The 17,883-nt window shown below is 44.8% G+C and overlaps 1 protein-coding gene across 1 annotated transcript in view; it reads right to left on the bottom strand.

Annotated features, from left to right (window-relative positions):
- Positions 1-7,391: 7,391 nt before the first annotated feature.
- The window catches only part of LOC147448835 (uncharacterized), a 29,706-nt gene continuing 19,214 nt past the window's right edge, over positions 7,392-17,883 (bottom strand). Inside the window, exons 3-4 of the mRNA XM_086521288.1 lie at positions 8,592-8,646; positions 7,392-8,184 (exon numbers count right to left, since the gene is read on the bottom strand). Coding sequence (XP_086377414.1) covers positions 7,499-8,184; positions 8,592-8,646 — 741 coding nt within the window. The 3' untranslated portion in view covers positions 7,392-7,498. The remainder of the gene's footprint in view (positions 8,185-8,591; positions 8,647-17,883) is intronic.

The raw sequence follows: 17,883 nt of genomic DNA, 5'->3' as shown, positions 1-17,883 counted from the left end.
AATACTACTACTACTAGAATCCATCCTCATTTGCACTTTAGATGTCGAGAGTATATGGCTTGAATCCTCTGTTGTAGTCTCCGTCAATACTGTGTAGCCCCTCCTCAATCGTGGCTGTCTGGATTTTCGTAGCTCCAGTTCTCGGTTGTTGAGAGTGCTAGTAGTGGTCGAATGAGTGGGGGCCGAGCTCTGCAGTGATGGCTGCTCCTCTGGCTATCCCATGTCTAGTAATCTCCACCCGTGTAAGAGACATCGAGGGCGTCTGAAGAGAGTACTGGAAAGGGGGCGACTTGTCCATGGTGAAGCCATGCATCTGAAACCATGATGTCATCTATGCATACCAGCATGAAGTGTCCCCCTGAAGAGCTAATTGTTTGGAAGACTCAAGGGCTAGTCTAGCATATCTGTCTCTAGTAGTATCCCACAAGTTGTGCACAAAGGAGACTGATCTGGTAAGCGCCTCAATCTCCATATGAGGGGCAGCTAGCTCTACTCGAATGATAGCGTGGGGTACAGAGGCCTTGGCTCTGATCAGTCGAGAAATCATAGATACCAAGGTACGTCTCCAACCACCTTGGCCTACTGAAGGTCCCCATATCTGCACCGCATACAACATAGCTGAGGCTACTAAAGTATCAAAGAGCCATAACTTTGTTCGAGGTTCCTAGAACTAAACGTTCAAACACATCCTCTCAAGGCCGCATAAGCTCTAGTCAATCTAGTCTGCTGCTCTCCCCAAAGAAAACCTCGGCCCAATGAAGACAATCCCAAGGTAAGTGTATGCATATGTATACTCTACAATCTCCTGACCATATGTGAAAGTCGGTGCTAATCTCTTGATCCACTGTGGTGTGGTGTTAAACACCATAACCTTGGTTTTACCAAGGTTTACAAACAATCCACTATCCTCTGCAAAACTGTGTAATGCATCCAATTGTTGTTGCATACCCTCTGGTCAGTCATAGATCAACACAATATCATCAGCATATAGCAACAATGGGATCCACCTCCCTTCCAGTTGGGCACCTCTATTACCCTCTCTGTCAATGTAATCAAACACCTCATCAACATACATACCAAATAGAGTAGGAGAGAGAGTTGTTAATGCTTTAGGGTTTATGAACTTTTGTTCTCTACCAAAGTCATCACACTGGTTGGACATCTACGTTTTTTTTCCAACGGAGGTTATATTCGGAAATAGGTATTTCTATACAGTCCTGCAAAGAATAGGTAGCCCTATCAACATAGACATGCCTTCCCCTGTTTTGAGAAGTCATTAGTTAGCAAAATTTCATTAGTCATCCATAAACAAGAACATAAACAATCATGTATGCTAAGGTATACAGCATCAGCCAAGAGAGCCAAGAGAATCTAATGCTGAGCTATATCTGCTAAACTAGAAGGCTAAACACCAGGTTATTAGTCTAACCAAAAGCAGCCCCATATCAGCAACAAAATTGGTAGAGGTGCCTTATGCCAGGTTAAGTGAGCCTTAGGTCGAATCTCAAATGGAGCAAGGGAGTTTAGTGTAAAACCCATGCCAGCCCAGCAGGAAGCCAAAAGATTGGTCACAGCTGCATACCAGTCAAAAGTACTCATTCCAAAGGAAACAACTCAGCCTATCAACCCAAAGTATCCCTCGAAAAAACAACTCAGGAAAATTTGATCAAACCAGCATATGTACATGAAGCCAGGTTTTCACAACATATTCCTTCATGCATGATATCAAACAAACCAGTGAGAAGTTTTCCCATACCAAGCAACCCACCAACCAATTCTCAATAAAACATCTTCAACCGATATAAGCTCCAGCCCCTTAAGGTAGTTACATACATACGTATTCACTTTATCTTGAAAAAACATAACTAGACCAGAGTCGCCCAACAACACCGTGAGCAAACCCATGCCATAAGCACATCGCCACACATTTAGAATTGTCCTTGTGCTCTCAATTATCAAGCAAAGAGGTATTAACTTCAAAAATTAACCCATCAAGCCGAAGAACTCCACCTGACAAGAAGAAGCCAGAGAATGAACCTCCAAAGCTTATTGCTTATCTTTCCCTTTAGCCATAGTGTAACACACACAAGAGTACAATCACTCAAACAAGGCTACCTCACCACATCAACTACTGACAGAATGTACATAAGCTTGCTAAGTGAGGGAAAACCATCACCTTGAATACGATTGAATGATCAAAGCTGAGAGTAAACCACAATTCATCCATGTGAATGCAGCTCCACCGCACCTCCACGGCCTCACCACATGGCATTTTGCATTGAATGGGGCCATGTGTAATGCCAACAAAAGCACTCCGAAATAGAGCAGAATCAACCCACTTGCAGATCCAGCACATCGCGCGTAATTATGTAGGCAACAAAAACAACCAGTTTCGAAAACCATACTTTACTTCAACTAAGAGTCAGAAGTTAAGTTAGGTCAAAATAATGTATACCCAAAAAGGACCCATACACGTGGCCATGTCTAGTGCCGGCCAAAAACTCAATGTAATTACAAGCTGCACTAGGTGTGAGCTAAGCAAGCCCATGACTTCGCTTTATAATAAGATAAGCCTAAAATTTCTCCTATGTAGACATTTGTGTGTGTGTGTGTGTGTGTGGTATGCGTGTGTGGTTAGCAGAGACGACCCGTAAGGTGAGCTCGGGCGAGCCCGTCTCTCTCTCTCTCTCTCTCTCTCTCTCTCTCTCTCTCTCTCTCTCTCTCTCCGTGTGTGTGTGTGTGTGTGTGTGTGTGTGTGTGTGTGTGTGTACTCATGCAAGATGGCCTCTACAAAGGGGTGAGGTAGGTAGGGGGGTGCATGCATGGGCGAGGCGAGGGAGGTGGATTGGGGGGGGGGGGGGGGGGGGGGGGGGGAGAATATTCCAAGGGAAACTTAGAATTTTATAAATTTCTTTTATGAGAGCTAGTAGGGTTCCCCAATCTCAGAAAAATAAAGAGTCTTTTAAAACATCTCATATGCTTATTATCTCGTATGCATAAGCGAAGGGTGGTGGAAAGCCAAAAATTTGGAGGCCTATCGTCACAAATCTCTTCCCTTATTTATAGCACATGCTCCTTGCCTCTACCCATGAAGATTATAATGCATGCAGCCCCGAAGGTCCTCATCTGTGCGAGTGGCGAGCCCTCGTGATTCATTGCTTGGGGCACGTTGATTGATTTGCAGGCTCTTGCCATCTCCCATAGCATGCGACGATGGGGTTTGTGCAATTGGCAGCCCCTCTAAGGGTATGTGGCGGGTGCCCAAGTTGCCTACGCATTTGTGCATCACCTTGCTACCGATAGGGCGAGTGTAAGGCAAAGAGCCAGTGGGGTTGGGATCCAACAATGGCGGGCTTAGAATACCAAGAGTAGAAGCGCCACCACAGGGTGGTAATATGATAGGTGTGTTGGATATGGAAGCACACAAAACATGCTTATAGTGGGACAACGGGTGGAAGGGCGGGTGGGACGACAGGTGAAAAACCAGTGGAGTACGATCGAGATGCAAGTGTAGTCACTGAAGCTGAAGAACACCTTTTAATTTTTTTGAACCCAGCAGGAATACCTTTAATTAGAATAGAAGTGTTGGGAAATTAGAATAGGAGATAGTTTTCTTCTTTCTCTTGATTAGAATCTCAAAGGATGTGAGCTTGGCTTCCAACGATTTTGGTGAAGGGGCAACCTTTTAAAGTCAATATAAGTTTGGCGAGCTGTAGCGCGTTACACAAGGTCACGGATACTAAGAACTGCTAAGCACCTCAAGGGGTAGTCCCCCCATAGCCAGTTCATCTTCTCTCTTGCCAAATTCAAGCAACAACTCACAGCTGCAGTTTTTTTGCGCAAATTTAGCTGCTTCACACAAACTCAAACACCCGATACCTTGCTTCTTTGCCCACTCTAGGCGAACCCCTTTGCCTAATCAATTGCCCAAATCAGTCCCCAGATTGCCCAATTTCTGCGCATCTATGCTTTTGCCTAAAATCAAACAAGAAGACAAGGTCTGCATGCATGCACTGAATTGGCACAATTCTTCTTGAGGGTAGCTGCTCCACAGTAAGGGAAGGCGCGTACAAATTCTGGCCTCAATTGGGTACACGTAGAGCTCGGCAGAACTTTGCACAACTTGCCATTCTTCAATTTCAGAGCCCCCATTAAAAATTTAAGGACTGCCTATTTTCTCTTCAGCTTTGCCTTGGCAATCCTTAGCTCAAGGGGGATATTGTTTTCCTCTTCCCATTGACTATAAATTTGAAAGTGTTGAGAACTAGACACTGCCCATCACTCTAAGTGAATGCAACTTTCCCCTCACTACTTGAGACTTGCATAAGGCAAAAGAGAGCTTAACTAAATTTGACGGGAATGACTTTCACACTTGGCAAGCTAAGGCAAAAGGTTACCTCATGAAAAAGAATATGTGGTCCATTGTAAAAGCACTAAGAGAGAATGAGAGAATAGAGACTAGAGTCGGTCAAGCCCAATTCCATGAGAAGGATGATCAAACCTATGCCATACTCCTCACTTCCCTTGATGAAAACTACATCAATTATTTGGATGAATGTAAAACTTCCAATGAAGCTTGGCTCAAGTTAGGAAGACACTTTGGAACAAAGGCTAAAAGATCCAAAATTGCACTTGAGATTAAACTCTATGGACTTACAATGGAGCCAACGGAGGACATAGCATCCTTGGTCAATAGGATGAAAAGCATTTGTACTCAAACTCACATTCATCTAATGCCCTATTGATAATGATGATAAAGTGGCCATACTTCTCAAAGTTGTACTTGACAACACCTTCGAGCAAATAGTGAGGAGGACACCATCAAATCACTTCAACACCATGAGAAGAAGAAGAATACAGGAAGAGCATTTGTGATTTCATCCAAAAAATGACAGAAGTGCGGGAGAACCAACCATGCCACAAAGGAATGTTCTATGATCAACCCTTGCAACATTTGGAAGAAGACAAAACACCCACCTTTCATATGCTTCAAGGACCAAGAAGGAGATTCAGGACAAGGAGAGAGAACCTTTGACAACAATGCAAGATACAAAGGCAAAGGACAAGTTCATCTTGTTCAAGAGGAAGATCATCATCATGACTATCTTGATGGACCCTCTATTTCTACATCTTCTGGATCATGTCATTATATGAACACTATCTTGATTATGATGTACTCTAGCTTTTGATCCTAGGGATGAAAAAGTAATCACTTTGTGAACCGTGACTTAATGAATCTTTTGAGAACTAGCCATGATGTATTAGGAATCACAATGATGACTCAAGATTTTGAAGTACTTTTCTTGATCAGGTTTACGGGGAAGTTTGTAATGGTAAAGTTTAGCCATGGGGTTGCCCTCTTCTCTCATGACATGAAGCATAGCATATCACATGCATGAGACTCATTTAATGAGTCAAAGATACTCTTACCTTTCAGAGTCTTTCCCATATGCCACACACACATGCATGCATCCATCTGAAGTGTCTTCTCTTGTGCTATATAAGCACCCTTGTATCAAGCTTGTTCCTAATGTATTGTTATTCCATTTAGCACACATTGAGTCATTGCCTTGATCCATTGAATTGTGGTTAATGCAACATTATAATTAACACCCCATGAATGCCACTGACCTCTATCCTCCCTAATCTAAACTCTTCAAAACGAGGATCACTTCTCTCTCTTGCATTTTTTTACCTAGGCCTAGGTACTGCATCTAAACCTCTAAAAGTTCTCATGTTTCTCTCTCTTCCTCTTTTCCTTGGCCTCCCATGCCTAGATCTAGCGATGCATCTTAGAGGTTAGTCACCTCTCTCTCTCTCTTTCTCTCTCTCTCTCTCTGTCTCTCCACCCACTTGGGAAGAGTTTGAAAATGTTCAAAATCTTTTTCTTACGAACTTTCTCCAAGTGAGGGTACAAATGCCTTATATGCTACTTCTGCTTGCAACGGGATCACTTCCCCACTAAGGTTTTGGGCACGACATGAGTTGTGTACGTGATAAAGATGCACCAAAGCTCATCACGTGTATTTCCTACAATCGGCAAGTAATAAATCTCAAAGAAGAACAATGTTGAACTCAAGATGTATGCAAGACATCAAGAAGTGGTTCGGTAGAGTTAGGGTTCTCCACTTGAAACGAAATTGAAAACTCTCAAAAGAGTTTTCTTCCCTGCTTCCTTCAAGTGAAGGTACATACACCTTATATGCTCCCTCTACTTGAGTCGGATGACTTTCCATTTTGGTTATGGGCATTGAGAGATTTGTAGAGTACATGATAAAAATGCACCAAAGTTCGGCACCCGGGTTTGCTAGACGTATATGGGAGGCAAGCAACACAGTTCAAAAGACTCGAGAACCGAAATATTAAGCTCAAAATGGTTGTAAGACTTCCAGAAGTTGGAATGCCAATTTGCTTCATGATGCATCAACGTCAACGTTTTACGGCATGGGAAAAATTTGGTGGCTTGAGCTTTATGCATAACACCATACACATTGCCACCACTTACAAAAGCATAGTTTTTTCCTACAAGAGGAGACCATACATGACTAGGTGTGTAAACACACCTAGTACCGCCAAAGCACTAGGCACTTTTTTTCCTCACTAGGAGATTCTTTTCCCGACTTGTTTGTATGTCAGAGAACGCCTTTTCTTTGTATTCGCAAATTAAGTACATCTTCTCGTTTTGGTTAACTCACCTAATATGGTACATGTTATCATACCATATGTACACTTCTGTGTGTTAACCATTCTTCCAAAAAAAAGGATCATCAATCTGATCAGGAGTTCTTCCTCTCTGTCTTAATGTTTACAAAATAGTGCATCATGAGTAATCAAAATAACCCTCCTGCAAAAATAAAGTTGGAATTCTTTCAATGTCCCCTCAACCAAAAAAAAAAAAAAACAAGTTCTGGCGACCCATCATTGGCAGGTCAAACAAGCTTGAGATTATAGCAAACTGAGGCATACGTAACACCTCCCTAATAAGACCACTCGCTGGAATACTGGTCATTGCAGTAATGAAACACCAAGTGTAACCACCGAAGAAGTCACATGGAGAAATAGTATGAAATCCTGGCACTGCAACTGCACAGACTAAATGAGAATAACATGAAAGACCAGTTGTTTAAGAGAGCACCAACCTTGCAATGTGTTACAACCTCACATATTTAACCACATGTTAGTGAACCCAAAACCTCATAAAATATTGGGTTGTTATACAGACTACGCTTGAAGATCATATTATCCAGCTCCTGGAAGTTGCGGAAAAATCATCCGAGCCATTTCTCCTTCAATACACCTCATAAAAGTAACACCTGCTCCAGCTTATATACTGCATCTGAAAAGCAAAGTCCTTCCATAACCACTTATCCAAACAGCAACCGAGACAAACATGCAAGAGCAATCAATTTCAATATCATTGACCAGAGCACAAGCACCAGAGGATAACACAAAATTCATTTTTGTCCCTTCACTAGCGAATCCAGTTCGGTCGCAACTATCATGTTGCCAAAAGAGCCTCAATTTGTGCTATACTGTCTTCCTCCTTCTTCAACGTTGGAGTCCCATTTAGTTCTTCAAACATGTCATGATTCCATCTGTCGGTGACCACCGCAACCCCCCCTGGATTTCTTCTTCCGATATCAAACCGTGCTGCTCCTCGGTCCGCATCTCCAGTGTACCTATTAAAGCTGCGTCGAGGGTTGAATCTACCCCGGGAAGACTCGGAGTCCATCCAGCGACCCCTCTCTAGCTCTGGAGCCCTCTCATGGTAGCGGTCCCTCTCTCTCTGTGCCAGATTCGCATCAGGAAACCCTCTATCTGTTCTTTTATCATTGTTGTCAGCATATCTTTTCTCTGGCCTCTTCTCAGCCTCACTGCTCTTAGATTCATCAACAACCTCAGCCTTCAAAGGTGGGGTTTCCCTAAACTCGCGTTTTCCTGAAGGTCTTATTCGTTCAGGAGGAACAGCAGGCTGCCTTTTTCTTTCTAAATCCTCTGCTTGGCTTTCGAGAAACTTGTCGTGTGACCATGCATCATCAGGTGCTTTGGAACGAAAAGCAGATTGTGATGACTCATAATGTCGATCATTTCTGCGCCCACGGTAATCATCTCTTGGCCTGTCATCATATCGAGCTTTGTCATCATATCGAGCTTTTGGACGAGGTTCTGTCCGCACATCGCGCTCTACAAGGAAAAAAGCCTGTTCGATCAAAATGAAGCAGTCGTCGAGTTTCAACGACATGACCCACAAGCTACACTGACCAAAACTGTTGAACTCAAGCCCACAACTGACTACTACAAAATCGGAGTAGGTCAATACTAAACAACGAGAGAATGCCATGAATACTTTAAGGAGAGCTACTACAGGACATTCCTGATATTTTACACTTTTAATCTACCAAGCAAAGAACAGCACAATCTAAAAAAATGTACAAACCATGCCCCTCATTTTGAACAACAACCAACACACCATCTTTACCAAAGCCTCTTCATTTATAACCTCGGAGGAGGCCCAACATACAGCATATGCTATAAACAGTCACATAAAACCATGCCCCTGTTCTGAACAAGAAGAAATAGATTATCTTTACCAAAGTCTCTCCGTTTATTGCTTCTTCCGGCAGGAGGCCCAGTCCTATCATCATGCTGTTACATTCATCAATACAAGAAAAATCAGCCAAGAAAAAGAAGTAAACAAAGGTTGAAAGAGACATTCCTTTCAAAGACGTCCCATAAATAGCAGTTAGGTGCCAACCCCTAGATGCATCCAGTAACACCCAGATTAACAATAGTACGAAAGACTAGAGGCAACAAATCAATCATAGAAAGGAGAAAATCTTTGCACCTCGAACGTAGTGTCAATGAGAACAACCTATGGACCAACCGATGCTGAATGGTCTAGAGCTTATAAATGAATTTTTTCGTGAGAAACTTGGTCACGAGGAGTTTTTTGCACATACACAAATGACTTAAGTAACGTGTTCTCACAAAATCCAAATAGTGTTATTCAGCAGATTCTGTCCGAGATGAATGTAAATATACCTTCATAAGGTCAGAAAAGTCTGGTCTTACCCATTATCAAAAATCCTAAAATACTCAAAAAAATACAAAAGCAAGGGACACAAGAAAACAGAAAAATGAAAACCAAATCACTTTCATTTGTTACTAGATAGTAAACAAAACTAGATAAAAACAAACCATTATTCACTTTACAATGCTTTTAGTGAGCTGAAGTGGGGGCATAGATGCAATTCTAGACTGACTTGACTGGACTGAACCTTGGTCATGCTGTAGCTTGTCCACGGACACATAGGGTTGGATGTGTCACGTGACATCTAGAACCTCAAAGGCATACATCAACCGTGTCAACTATGAGTGCACGTGTGCGGAAGCGTGAGAGAGAGAGAGAGAAATGAAATGAAATGATATATTAACGTCTTCAAAAGGCCAAAATGACCTATGAGACCATCAGATACAAAGTGGTGAATCTAATACAATGTCTGAAGTACAGGTACAAAAAGTACTGAAAGTAAAAATGAAAACTGAAAATGAAGTGTGAAATGTGAAATGTGAAAATGTAGAATAGGCCCTCAATGACAATCTAGGTGTCGTGCTAGAATGCCTCTGATCTTCTGCTGGAGTCTCCGTCGATGTAGTGTGCTCCTGTGTCTCGGTCGTGGTCGTCTCGATCTCCCGAGCTCAATCGCCCTGTCAATGAGGGTGCCTCTGGTATGAATGCGGGTACAACCCTGTGCCAGTGGTTGGTCTCTTGGCTCCCTCGATCCAAAGAAGTCTGTGATCTGTCTCTGCGACTGTCGTACTCCATGTCTCCCCAACAGACTGTCTCTATGTCGGTGTAGCTCAAGTAGATATAAGCCAAGGCATCTCTGGTCCTGATACCTCATGACTCTATCTAGGGGTCCAAAACCCTCCCTGAATAAGCAATGGAAGCGCCCTCGTATTCATAATACACAATGCAATGGCATATGTAGTGTAGGTTTGTTTCTGGCTCTCTACCGCATAGTTGACATATCCTAGACTCTGGTGGTATCCCTCTGAATCTACCCGTCTCAATCTCCAACTGGTGTGAGGATGTGCGAATCTGACCAATAGCACATCGCAGATCATGAGATAAATGAGTGTCCATGTAGCTTGGACGAGTCACAAACCCATCCCCTGAAAGTTGGAGAAGGTGCTCTTTGTAGAAAGCCATCTTCGTGCCCAACTCCTGTATCGGCTCTACCCATGTCCTCCTCGTGTCCAACTGTACAAGATCCTGTCGAATGAGTCTAGTGATCTCCGTCCGTGTGACTGGCAGGGATGGTGCATCCAGGGAATACTGAAAGGGAGGCAATCTATCCATGTTGAGACCATGCCTCTGAAACCATGAGGTCATCTGTGCATACCAACATGATGCATCTCCCTACATCGCTAATTGTCTAGAGGACTCAAGAGCTAGTCTAGTATATCTGCCTCTATGTGTATCCCATAGACTGTGCATAAAGGACACTGATCTGGTAAGAGCCTCAATCTCTATAGGAGGGGCGGCTACCTCTGCTCGAATAATCGCATGTGGTACAGAGGCCTTGGCTCTAATCATCCGGGATATCATAAATACCAACGGTCTCTCCATGTTCCTCCAACTGTCATGATTCACAGATGGTCCCCAAACTTGGACCCCATAAAGCATAGCTGAAGCAACCAAAGTATCAAAAAGCCATAGTTTTGTTCGTGGTTCTTGAAACTGAACCTGCGAACACATCCTCTCTAGCCCTCCTAATGCCGCGTAGGCTCTGGATAGTCTAGTCTCTGCTGCTCTCCTAAGGGTAAACCTCGGTCCCGTGAATACCACCCCCAGATATGTATATTCATCTGTGTACTCCACAGTATCCTGGCTATATACGAGTGTAGGTGCCGATCTCTTGACCCACTGTGGTGTGGTGCTAAACACCATAACCTTGGTTTTACCAAGGTTCACAAACAGTCCACTATCCTCTGCAAAGTTGTGCAATGCATCCAAATGTCTTTGCATGCCCTCTGGCGACTCTGACATTAACACAATATCATCATCATATAATAATAAAGGGATCCATGTCCCTGCCAGCTGAGCGCCTCTGTCACCCTCTCTGTCAATGTAGTCAGAGACCTCATCTACATACATACCAAAAAGTGTAGGGGACAAAGGACACCCCAGTTTCACTCCAATAGTGGAATGAACAATGTCAGAAATCCCCTCAAGAGTGCGTATTTGGCCAGTCACTGAGCCGTATAAAGCCATGGTCCCCCATATGATCTCTGTGGGTACTCCCAACTTCAGTAGCCTGTGCATCAATCTGGCCCTTGGCACTGTGTCAAATGCCTTGCGGAAGTCCACAAAGCAACAATACATCCGTCTCCCATGTGCCCGACCCTCCTCAATAATGGCTCTGAGTGTAAGAATATGGTCCAAAGTGGAGAAACCCCTCTTGAATCCAGCCTGTCCTACTGCTCGTATGCCCTCATTTTCTGCCTATTTACTCAGCTGTTGTTCAAGAATGGATGCATACAACCGTGCCAATGTGTGCCCTATCATAATAGTACAGTAGTTCCCTGGTACTGTGGGGTCCCCTGCCTTGAAAAGAGGTACAATAGTAGATAATCTCCAGGGCTCGGGTAGTCCCTCACACATGACACGGTTAAACAACCGCGCAAGAACCTCTGACAGTAAATCTCTAGCATGTGCCACCAAACCATCATGATCATATGCTCTCCTAGTCCTCATCCTGTCAATGGCGTTCTTCACCATCTCAGTGGTAAAGAAGGTACTAGTGGCTGGACATGGCTCTAGAGGGTCTGGTAATGGTGGTTGCCCAGGTACTGTATATAATGATGCTGCATATTGACCCCAAATCTCGGGAGAGGTAATCACTGGAGGAGGTGAGTGCTCATGGAAGAGACGCCAGGCCTCACCTGAATCTCGACTCAAAAAGAGCTGATACAAATCACGTTCCATCTGGGCTAAAAAGGCCCACTTCTTCCGTCGCACTAAACGCCGAAGGGCAATCCGAGACTGTCTATATGTAATGACTCCAAGTATAAGCTCGCTCTGAATCTGAACTCTCATCTCTCTGCACGCCTCATCATACCAACTATTCTGAGGCATGTTTCCAAAACGTCTTCTCTGACCTGGTTGAGTGTGTGGGTATGCCTCTGCTGCTGCCCCATGCAAGATTTCCGTCAATAAAGTGGTGATCTCCTCCACTGTATATACAGGCTCGACTGCCCCCATCCGTCTGTAAATCTCTTCCACATAAACTGAATCCGTCTCTGGTGTAAAAGTATACCGTGTGTGTGCAATCCTCCGTGGTGTCTGAGAGACACTATACTGGAAAGAGACTGAAAAAGTCAGGAGAGCATGGTCCACTGCTACTCCAACAGGCCTAGGGCCCACACTAAGATCTTGAATATGAGAGATGAAGCTCGGTGAAGTCATGACATAGTCCACGGTGAGGTCATGACATAGTCCACTGTACTGGCCCCATGTCTGTGTGGAAAGCATGTGAATCCCCCAGACGAAGGAAAAATCTCTAGACCATTAAGTATGGCCAGACCATGCGTAGTTGTCATCGCCATGAGATATCTCCCATACTCTGTGTGCTCTTTATCTTGTGAGTGTCTGTCAAGTCCCATCTCCGATATATCCATCTCTCTAAGCATCTCCTCCGAGGTATCATAAAATACCGTTTGGGAGTTGGCCGTCCTGGCATTAAAGTCTCCCAAGAGAATGATATCTCCATCTCTAGAGAACTCCCATATATCATCATCAAGTATAGAGAAAGGGGATTGCCCTCTAGGTGAGGTATAGACTGATGTGCTAGGGTGTGCTAGAGAGAGAGAGAGAGAGAGAGAGAGAGAGAGAGAGAGAGAGAGAGAGAAATGAAATGAAATGTTATATAGCGTCTTCGAAAGGCCAAAATGACCTATGAGACCAAAAAGTTACAATTGGTGAATCTAATATCATGTCTGAGTGCGGAAATTACAAAGAACTAACACTAACACTAACACTAAAAAACCCTAAGGAAAAAAAAGGAAATGAATCTGAGACTGATTCGGGATTGAGACGAGATAAGGGGGGGGGGGGGGGGGGGGGGTCAAATGAAATCTCTCATCGGTCGCTGTCGAATCTCATCAACCTCCTCCATGGTTAGTACTCTGGTTGGGCGTTTTGCATGTTGAGCTAGGGTGATCTGTATCTTCTACTTCAACCTTAGTAGACCACAAAACGCTGGTGTAGGAAAGAGGGGGCGATCAATCTTCCCATGACTACCAGAGCATGAGACCCTCAATACAATGATCAGATGATCTCTGTGTGATGAGATGCGGAAGTGAGTACCCTCTTGGCCCCATATATAGGTGCCCAAGGGGAGGTAGGGCAAGGCTTGATAAAAATCCCCACGACCCAGCACAAAAACGAAATATATGAGGGCGCTCGGGCGGCCGAACAATGCAGCCTATATGCATATGCAAAGGGTGGCCAGCCTAGAGGCACACTAGCCGTACATGTATGCCCTAGACTTGTGAAGCAGCAGAGTGGTGAAAGTCTTAACACCCCCTCTCAGCACCTGATGCCGAACAAACCACGTGAAGCCGAAGATGTGAGGCAAATGATGAAGATGTCTGTTGTGATGTCCACTGAAGGACAATACTCCGGCGAACATCGCGTCACATGCACATGGCTCTGTGTGCCACATGGACATGCTTCATCGACTTCCAAAGCCAGTTTTCCCCTTCTTCCTAGATAGGGATGTCTAGAATCCTAGGAGGATTACTACCGGCAATTTTGTGAGCCTAATTTGCACGACCTACATGTCCGGACAAGTCCATTAAATTATTTCTTCCAATTTGGAACCCTCTTGCATACATGGTTTGTATATGCGTTTTGACAGATGAAGTCCGAGGTCAGGCCCCAAAGATACTTCAAATAAAATTCCATTAGTCTCTGGTATGCTCTGTCTGCTCTTTTGTAGGACCGGTATGCTTTCAGAAAAGCACACGCCTGATGCTCTCGTACCACTGTCACAAGACGGGCACCACGTGCCAATAGAAAAGAACAGACTAAACAGACTTTTAGCACTTCAATAACAATTGAACGGAAAGAGAGAGACGACACGCGACACAGTGGCAGAATTCCACCCCAGAGAGTATTAACCCCAAACCTTGGCACCCCTTTCAGTATTTCTTTATATTTCATCATCAAAGTACAAGCCGGTACTCCATCCTTTGCACCTTCGTCCAGAAGCATGCCCGAGAATGAGCCCATGGCCTCATATTTAAAGGCCCTAGGCCCAAAAGCAATTTACATAAAAAGCCTTCAAACTCAAAGGCATCTGGTCCAAAAGTGATGCCCAAAAGCTGCCAACGTAAATCACGGAAATCCGTACAGCTACCACGTCAGCAATCAACACTAAACGCGAAAATCCGCACAACTACCACATGTCATGTCGACGCAAATTGCGGAGATCCATACAGTTTTGCCATGTCATCATCTGGTTGCGCAAGCCTTTGTGTGTGTGTGTGGCTGTTTCTTTATTTTAAATCCTTTTTATGTCTCTTGGGCCCCATCGGACGGGGTCCGATAAGTTGGTAGGACTTCTTCTTCTTTTGTTGTTGCTTGTTCTTCTTAGGGTTTAGGCTCCTCAGCCGCGATCTGAAGGTTGGTTGTGCTCTTCACTGACTTGAAACGTCAGCAGTTTGTGACTAGCGCCCCTCACCATGCAGACCCTGAAGCTCTGTTACCATGTGAGTGCGCGTGCAGAAAAGTGTGTGTGTGTGTGTGTGTGTGTGTGTGTGTGTGTGTGTGTGAGAGAGAGAGAGAGAGAGAGAGAGAGAGAGAGAGAGAGAGAGAGAGACCACAAAACGTTGGTGTAGGGAAGAGGGGGCGATCAACCTCCCTGACTACCAGAGCATGAGACCTCAATACAATGATCAGATGACATCTGTGTGATGAGATGTGGAAGTGGGTACCCCCCTCGCCCATATATAGGTGCTCAAGGGGAGGTAGGGCAAGGCCCGATAAAAATCCCCAAGACCCAACAAAAAAATGAAATATATGAGGTCGTCCAAACAAAGTGGGCAGCCGGCCAAGAAGTGGGCAATCGAACAATGCAACCTACATGCATATGCAAAGGGTCGCGAGAAAAGGGATCGGATCTCCCGGTAGAAGAGAAATCAATCGTGCTCTGATACCACTGTAACAAACTTAGACACCCCAAGTCGAGATTATATCGCGACATAGCAGAGATTCACTTCAAAATACTTCACAGATCAAAAGAGAGTCGACAAGGCCCGACGTAGTTCCGTGCCAAGAAATACTGGCCCCAAAGACTGGCGTCCCTTTCGTTATTTCTTTTTTTATTAATCTTTGAGCAAAGTACACGCGGGTGCTCGCTCTCAGACTCTGCGTCTAGATGCTTTGCAGAGTGAGCCCCCTCGGGTCACTTATAAATATTTACAAGGGTTGCTAAAAGCAGAGCCCCAAAAGCATTAAAAATCAAAAGCAATGGCTCCCAAAAGCATTAATTCAAAAATCTGCCAGCCAAAAGCAACCAACGGCAATTGCAGAAATCCATACGCACTGCCACGTCAGCAAAACAACATAGCCTACGAAAATACGTACAATTAGTCAGCAAAAAATCCGAGTGTACGTTGCCACGTCAGCCAATCAGCGCATAATCCAGTCGTTCATACTGTTAGCGTTAATTACAACTACCACATCATCCACGTGCGTGTGTGTTTGGGCACTGCCACGTCATCAATTTGTGACAAGGAGAGCATGGGACTCTGCCAACTACCTAGAAGAAAGCACACCTTTTGTGCACGCCGTAAAATGTACAACCGAACCAATAACAAACCAATACTATCACCGTTGTACTTGGCTCAGGAAAATTGCCAAGCTGACGACGCAAAAGCTATGAAGGATAGAGAAACATGAGGGGATGGTGGGGCACATAGAAAAGGTGGAGAGGGTGGAGTGTCATGTGCGGGTGGGTGGGTGGGTGGGTTGGGGTGGGGTGGGTGGCACGGGGTGATGGAACTGCAATGTCTGTGGGTGGGGGCAGAATGTGAGAAGAGGCGATGAAGATGGCAAAGGTGGGAAGTCAATCTCCATAGCCAAATGCGAGGTAGTTCTAGGTGGATGCCGCGAAGTAGAGGGTTATGTCCAGTAGAGGCTGAACCGACAAAGTTGTTGAAACTTGTGAGATTGTCGGGGAGACGACGCTAACAAGGGGGTGGATGTGGTGCGGTAGGAGGCGATGGGCGCCGAAAGGTATGGCGACGAGGGTATAATAACACGGAAAGGGTGGAACGGGGGTAATCGTACCGAAACGGCATTCCGATCGGTTCTATGCGTCGAACGTTGTCAGGAACGGAAAAACGTTCCAGATCCGGAACGTAACAACGGTACGGGCGGAACGGGAAGCCGAAATGGGCGGAACGGCCACCCGGAATGGCCTAGCGGAACGGGGAGCAAAATTGAAAAAAAAAAACAGAAAGAGAGAGAGAGAGAGAGAGAGAGAGAGAGAGAGGTGGTTTCAAACCTCTCAAGACTCACACAAGGGAGGGGCGGAGGGGTGGGTCCTTTTTTCTTTAAAAGCTATCAATATGGCTCAAGCGGAACGAGCACCCATCAATATGGCTCAAGCCTCAAGCGCCATCAATATGGCACAACTTACAAGCTTCGTTGGAGGGGAAGGTGGGTATCCTTCCCATCCTCTCCTAGATAATCCAAACCTTCAAGCTCTCGAGAGTCAAAAACAACCCCCCCTCCCGTTCCCGTTCTGTTGTTCCGGGGGCCTCCTGTTTCGGGAACGTTCCGGAGGCCCCCGTTCTCGTTCCCGAGTGAACTACCCAATGTGATCCCATTATTTAGTTTGGCTTTCCGGTATTTATTTTACTTATTTGTCAAAGTCTTGGGTAGGGCAATTTTACTAGGATTGCTATATAAGCAACCCCTTGCCTCCATTGTATACATATTCAGTTATTCATTGCCAAGGTTGATTGGTTCAGGAGACTCTCTCTCTCTCTCTCTCTCTCTCTCTCTCTCTCTCTCTCCCCCCTTGGTCTCTACGCTTCCGCATCGTCGACTTTGACATGGTATCAAAGCTGTGTGCTCCTTGAAGGCCTTGGCGTGGAGGAGCAAAGAGAAGAAGTACCCTTGCTGGTCATCGACATCACATGCAGCCCACAGCGTTTTAAAACGTTGGGCGTTTTGCTCATGCAGCGGCGCCGGACCCCCTCTCTGCTACTATGCATTTTAGAACGCAACCTTGCGACGCAACCTCCCACCCCTTGATCCACAACGTGCGTTTAGCGTGCGTTTCAATACGCACCCACTTAAACTCATGATTAAGACTTAAGAAACTTGAACAAAACTCAAAAACAAGATTGAATGTGTGATACAAGGGCTCCTTATATAGGAGACAAATAGACACAAATGAAAAGACACGTCTCCTGGTGAAGAGACATGACTTTAGACGTAAAGACACATCCTTTCGACGAAGAGGTGCAACCATTAGGCGAAGAGTCGCACCCGTAGAGCGAAGGGGTGTGACCAATCGTCGAAGGAGTGTGGCTTTTGGCGAAGAGGTTGATCGTCAAAACTCTTCATGCGATGTAAGATTTCTGGTTCAAAACCTTCGAGTAACTGCGAAATATTTGGGGAAGAGGAAATCTTCTCAAGGTACTCTCTGCAGATGGGATAACTTCAACTTTATGAATCACTGGAGAGACTTATGTCTTGAGATTGTAATCATATTCCAATAATGAATCCCAAAATTCTTCGGAATCATCTTCAGAAACTGTCACTTCATGACTGCATATCATCCTCCAGCAAAGAATCAACAA

This window comes from Adiantum capillus-veneris, chromosome 10 (assembly GCF_014529385.1).
Source record: "Adiantum capillus-veneris isolate H3 chromosome 10, ASM1452938v2, whole genome shotgun sequence".
Taxonomy (NCBI): Eukaryota; Viridiplantae; Streptophyta; class Polypodiopsida; order Polypodiales; family Pteridaceae; genus Adiantum; species Adiantum capillus-veneris.
The sequence above is the reverse complement of the archived record's forward strand: the minus strand, read 5'-3'. Positions and strand labels throughout refer to the sequence as shown.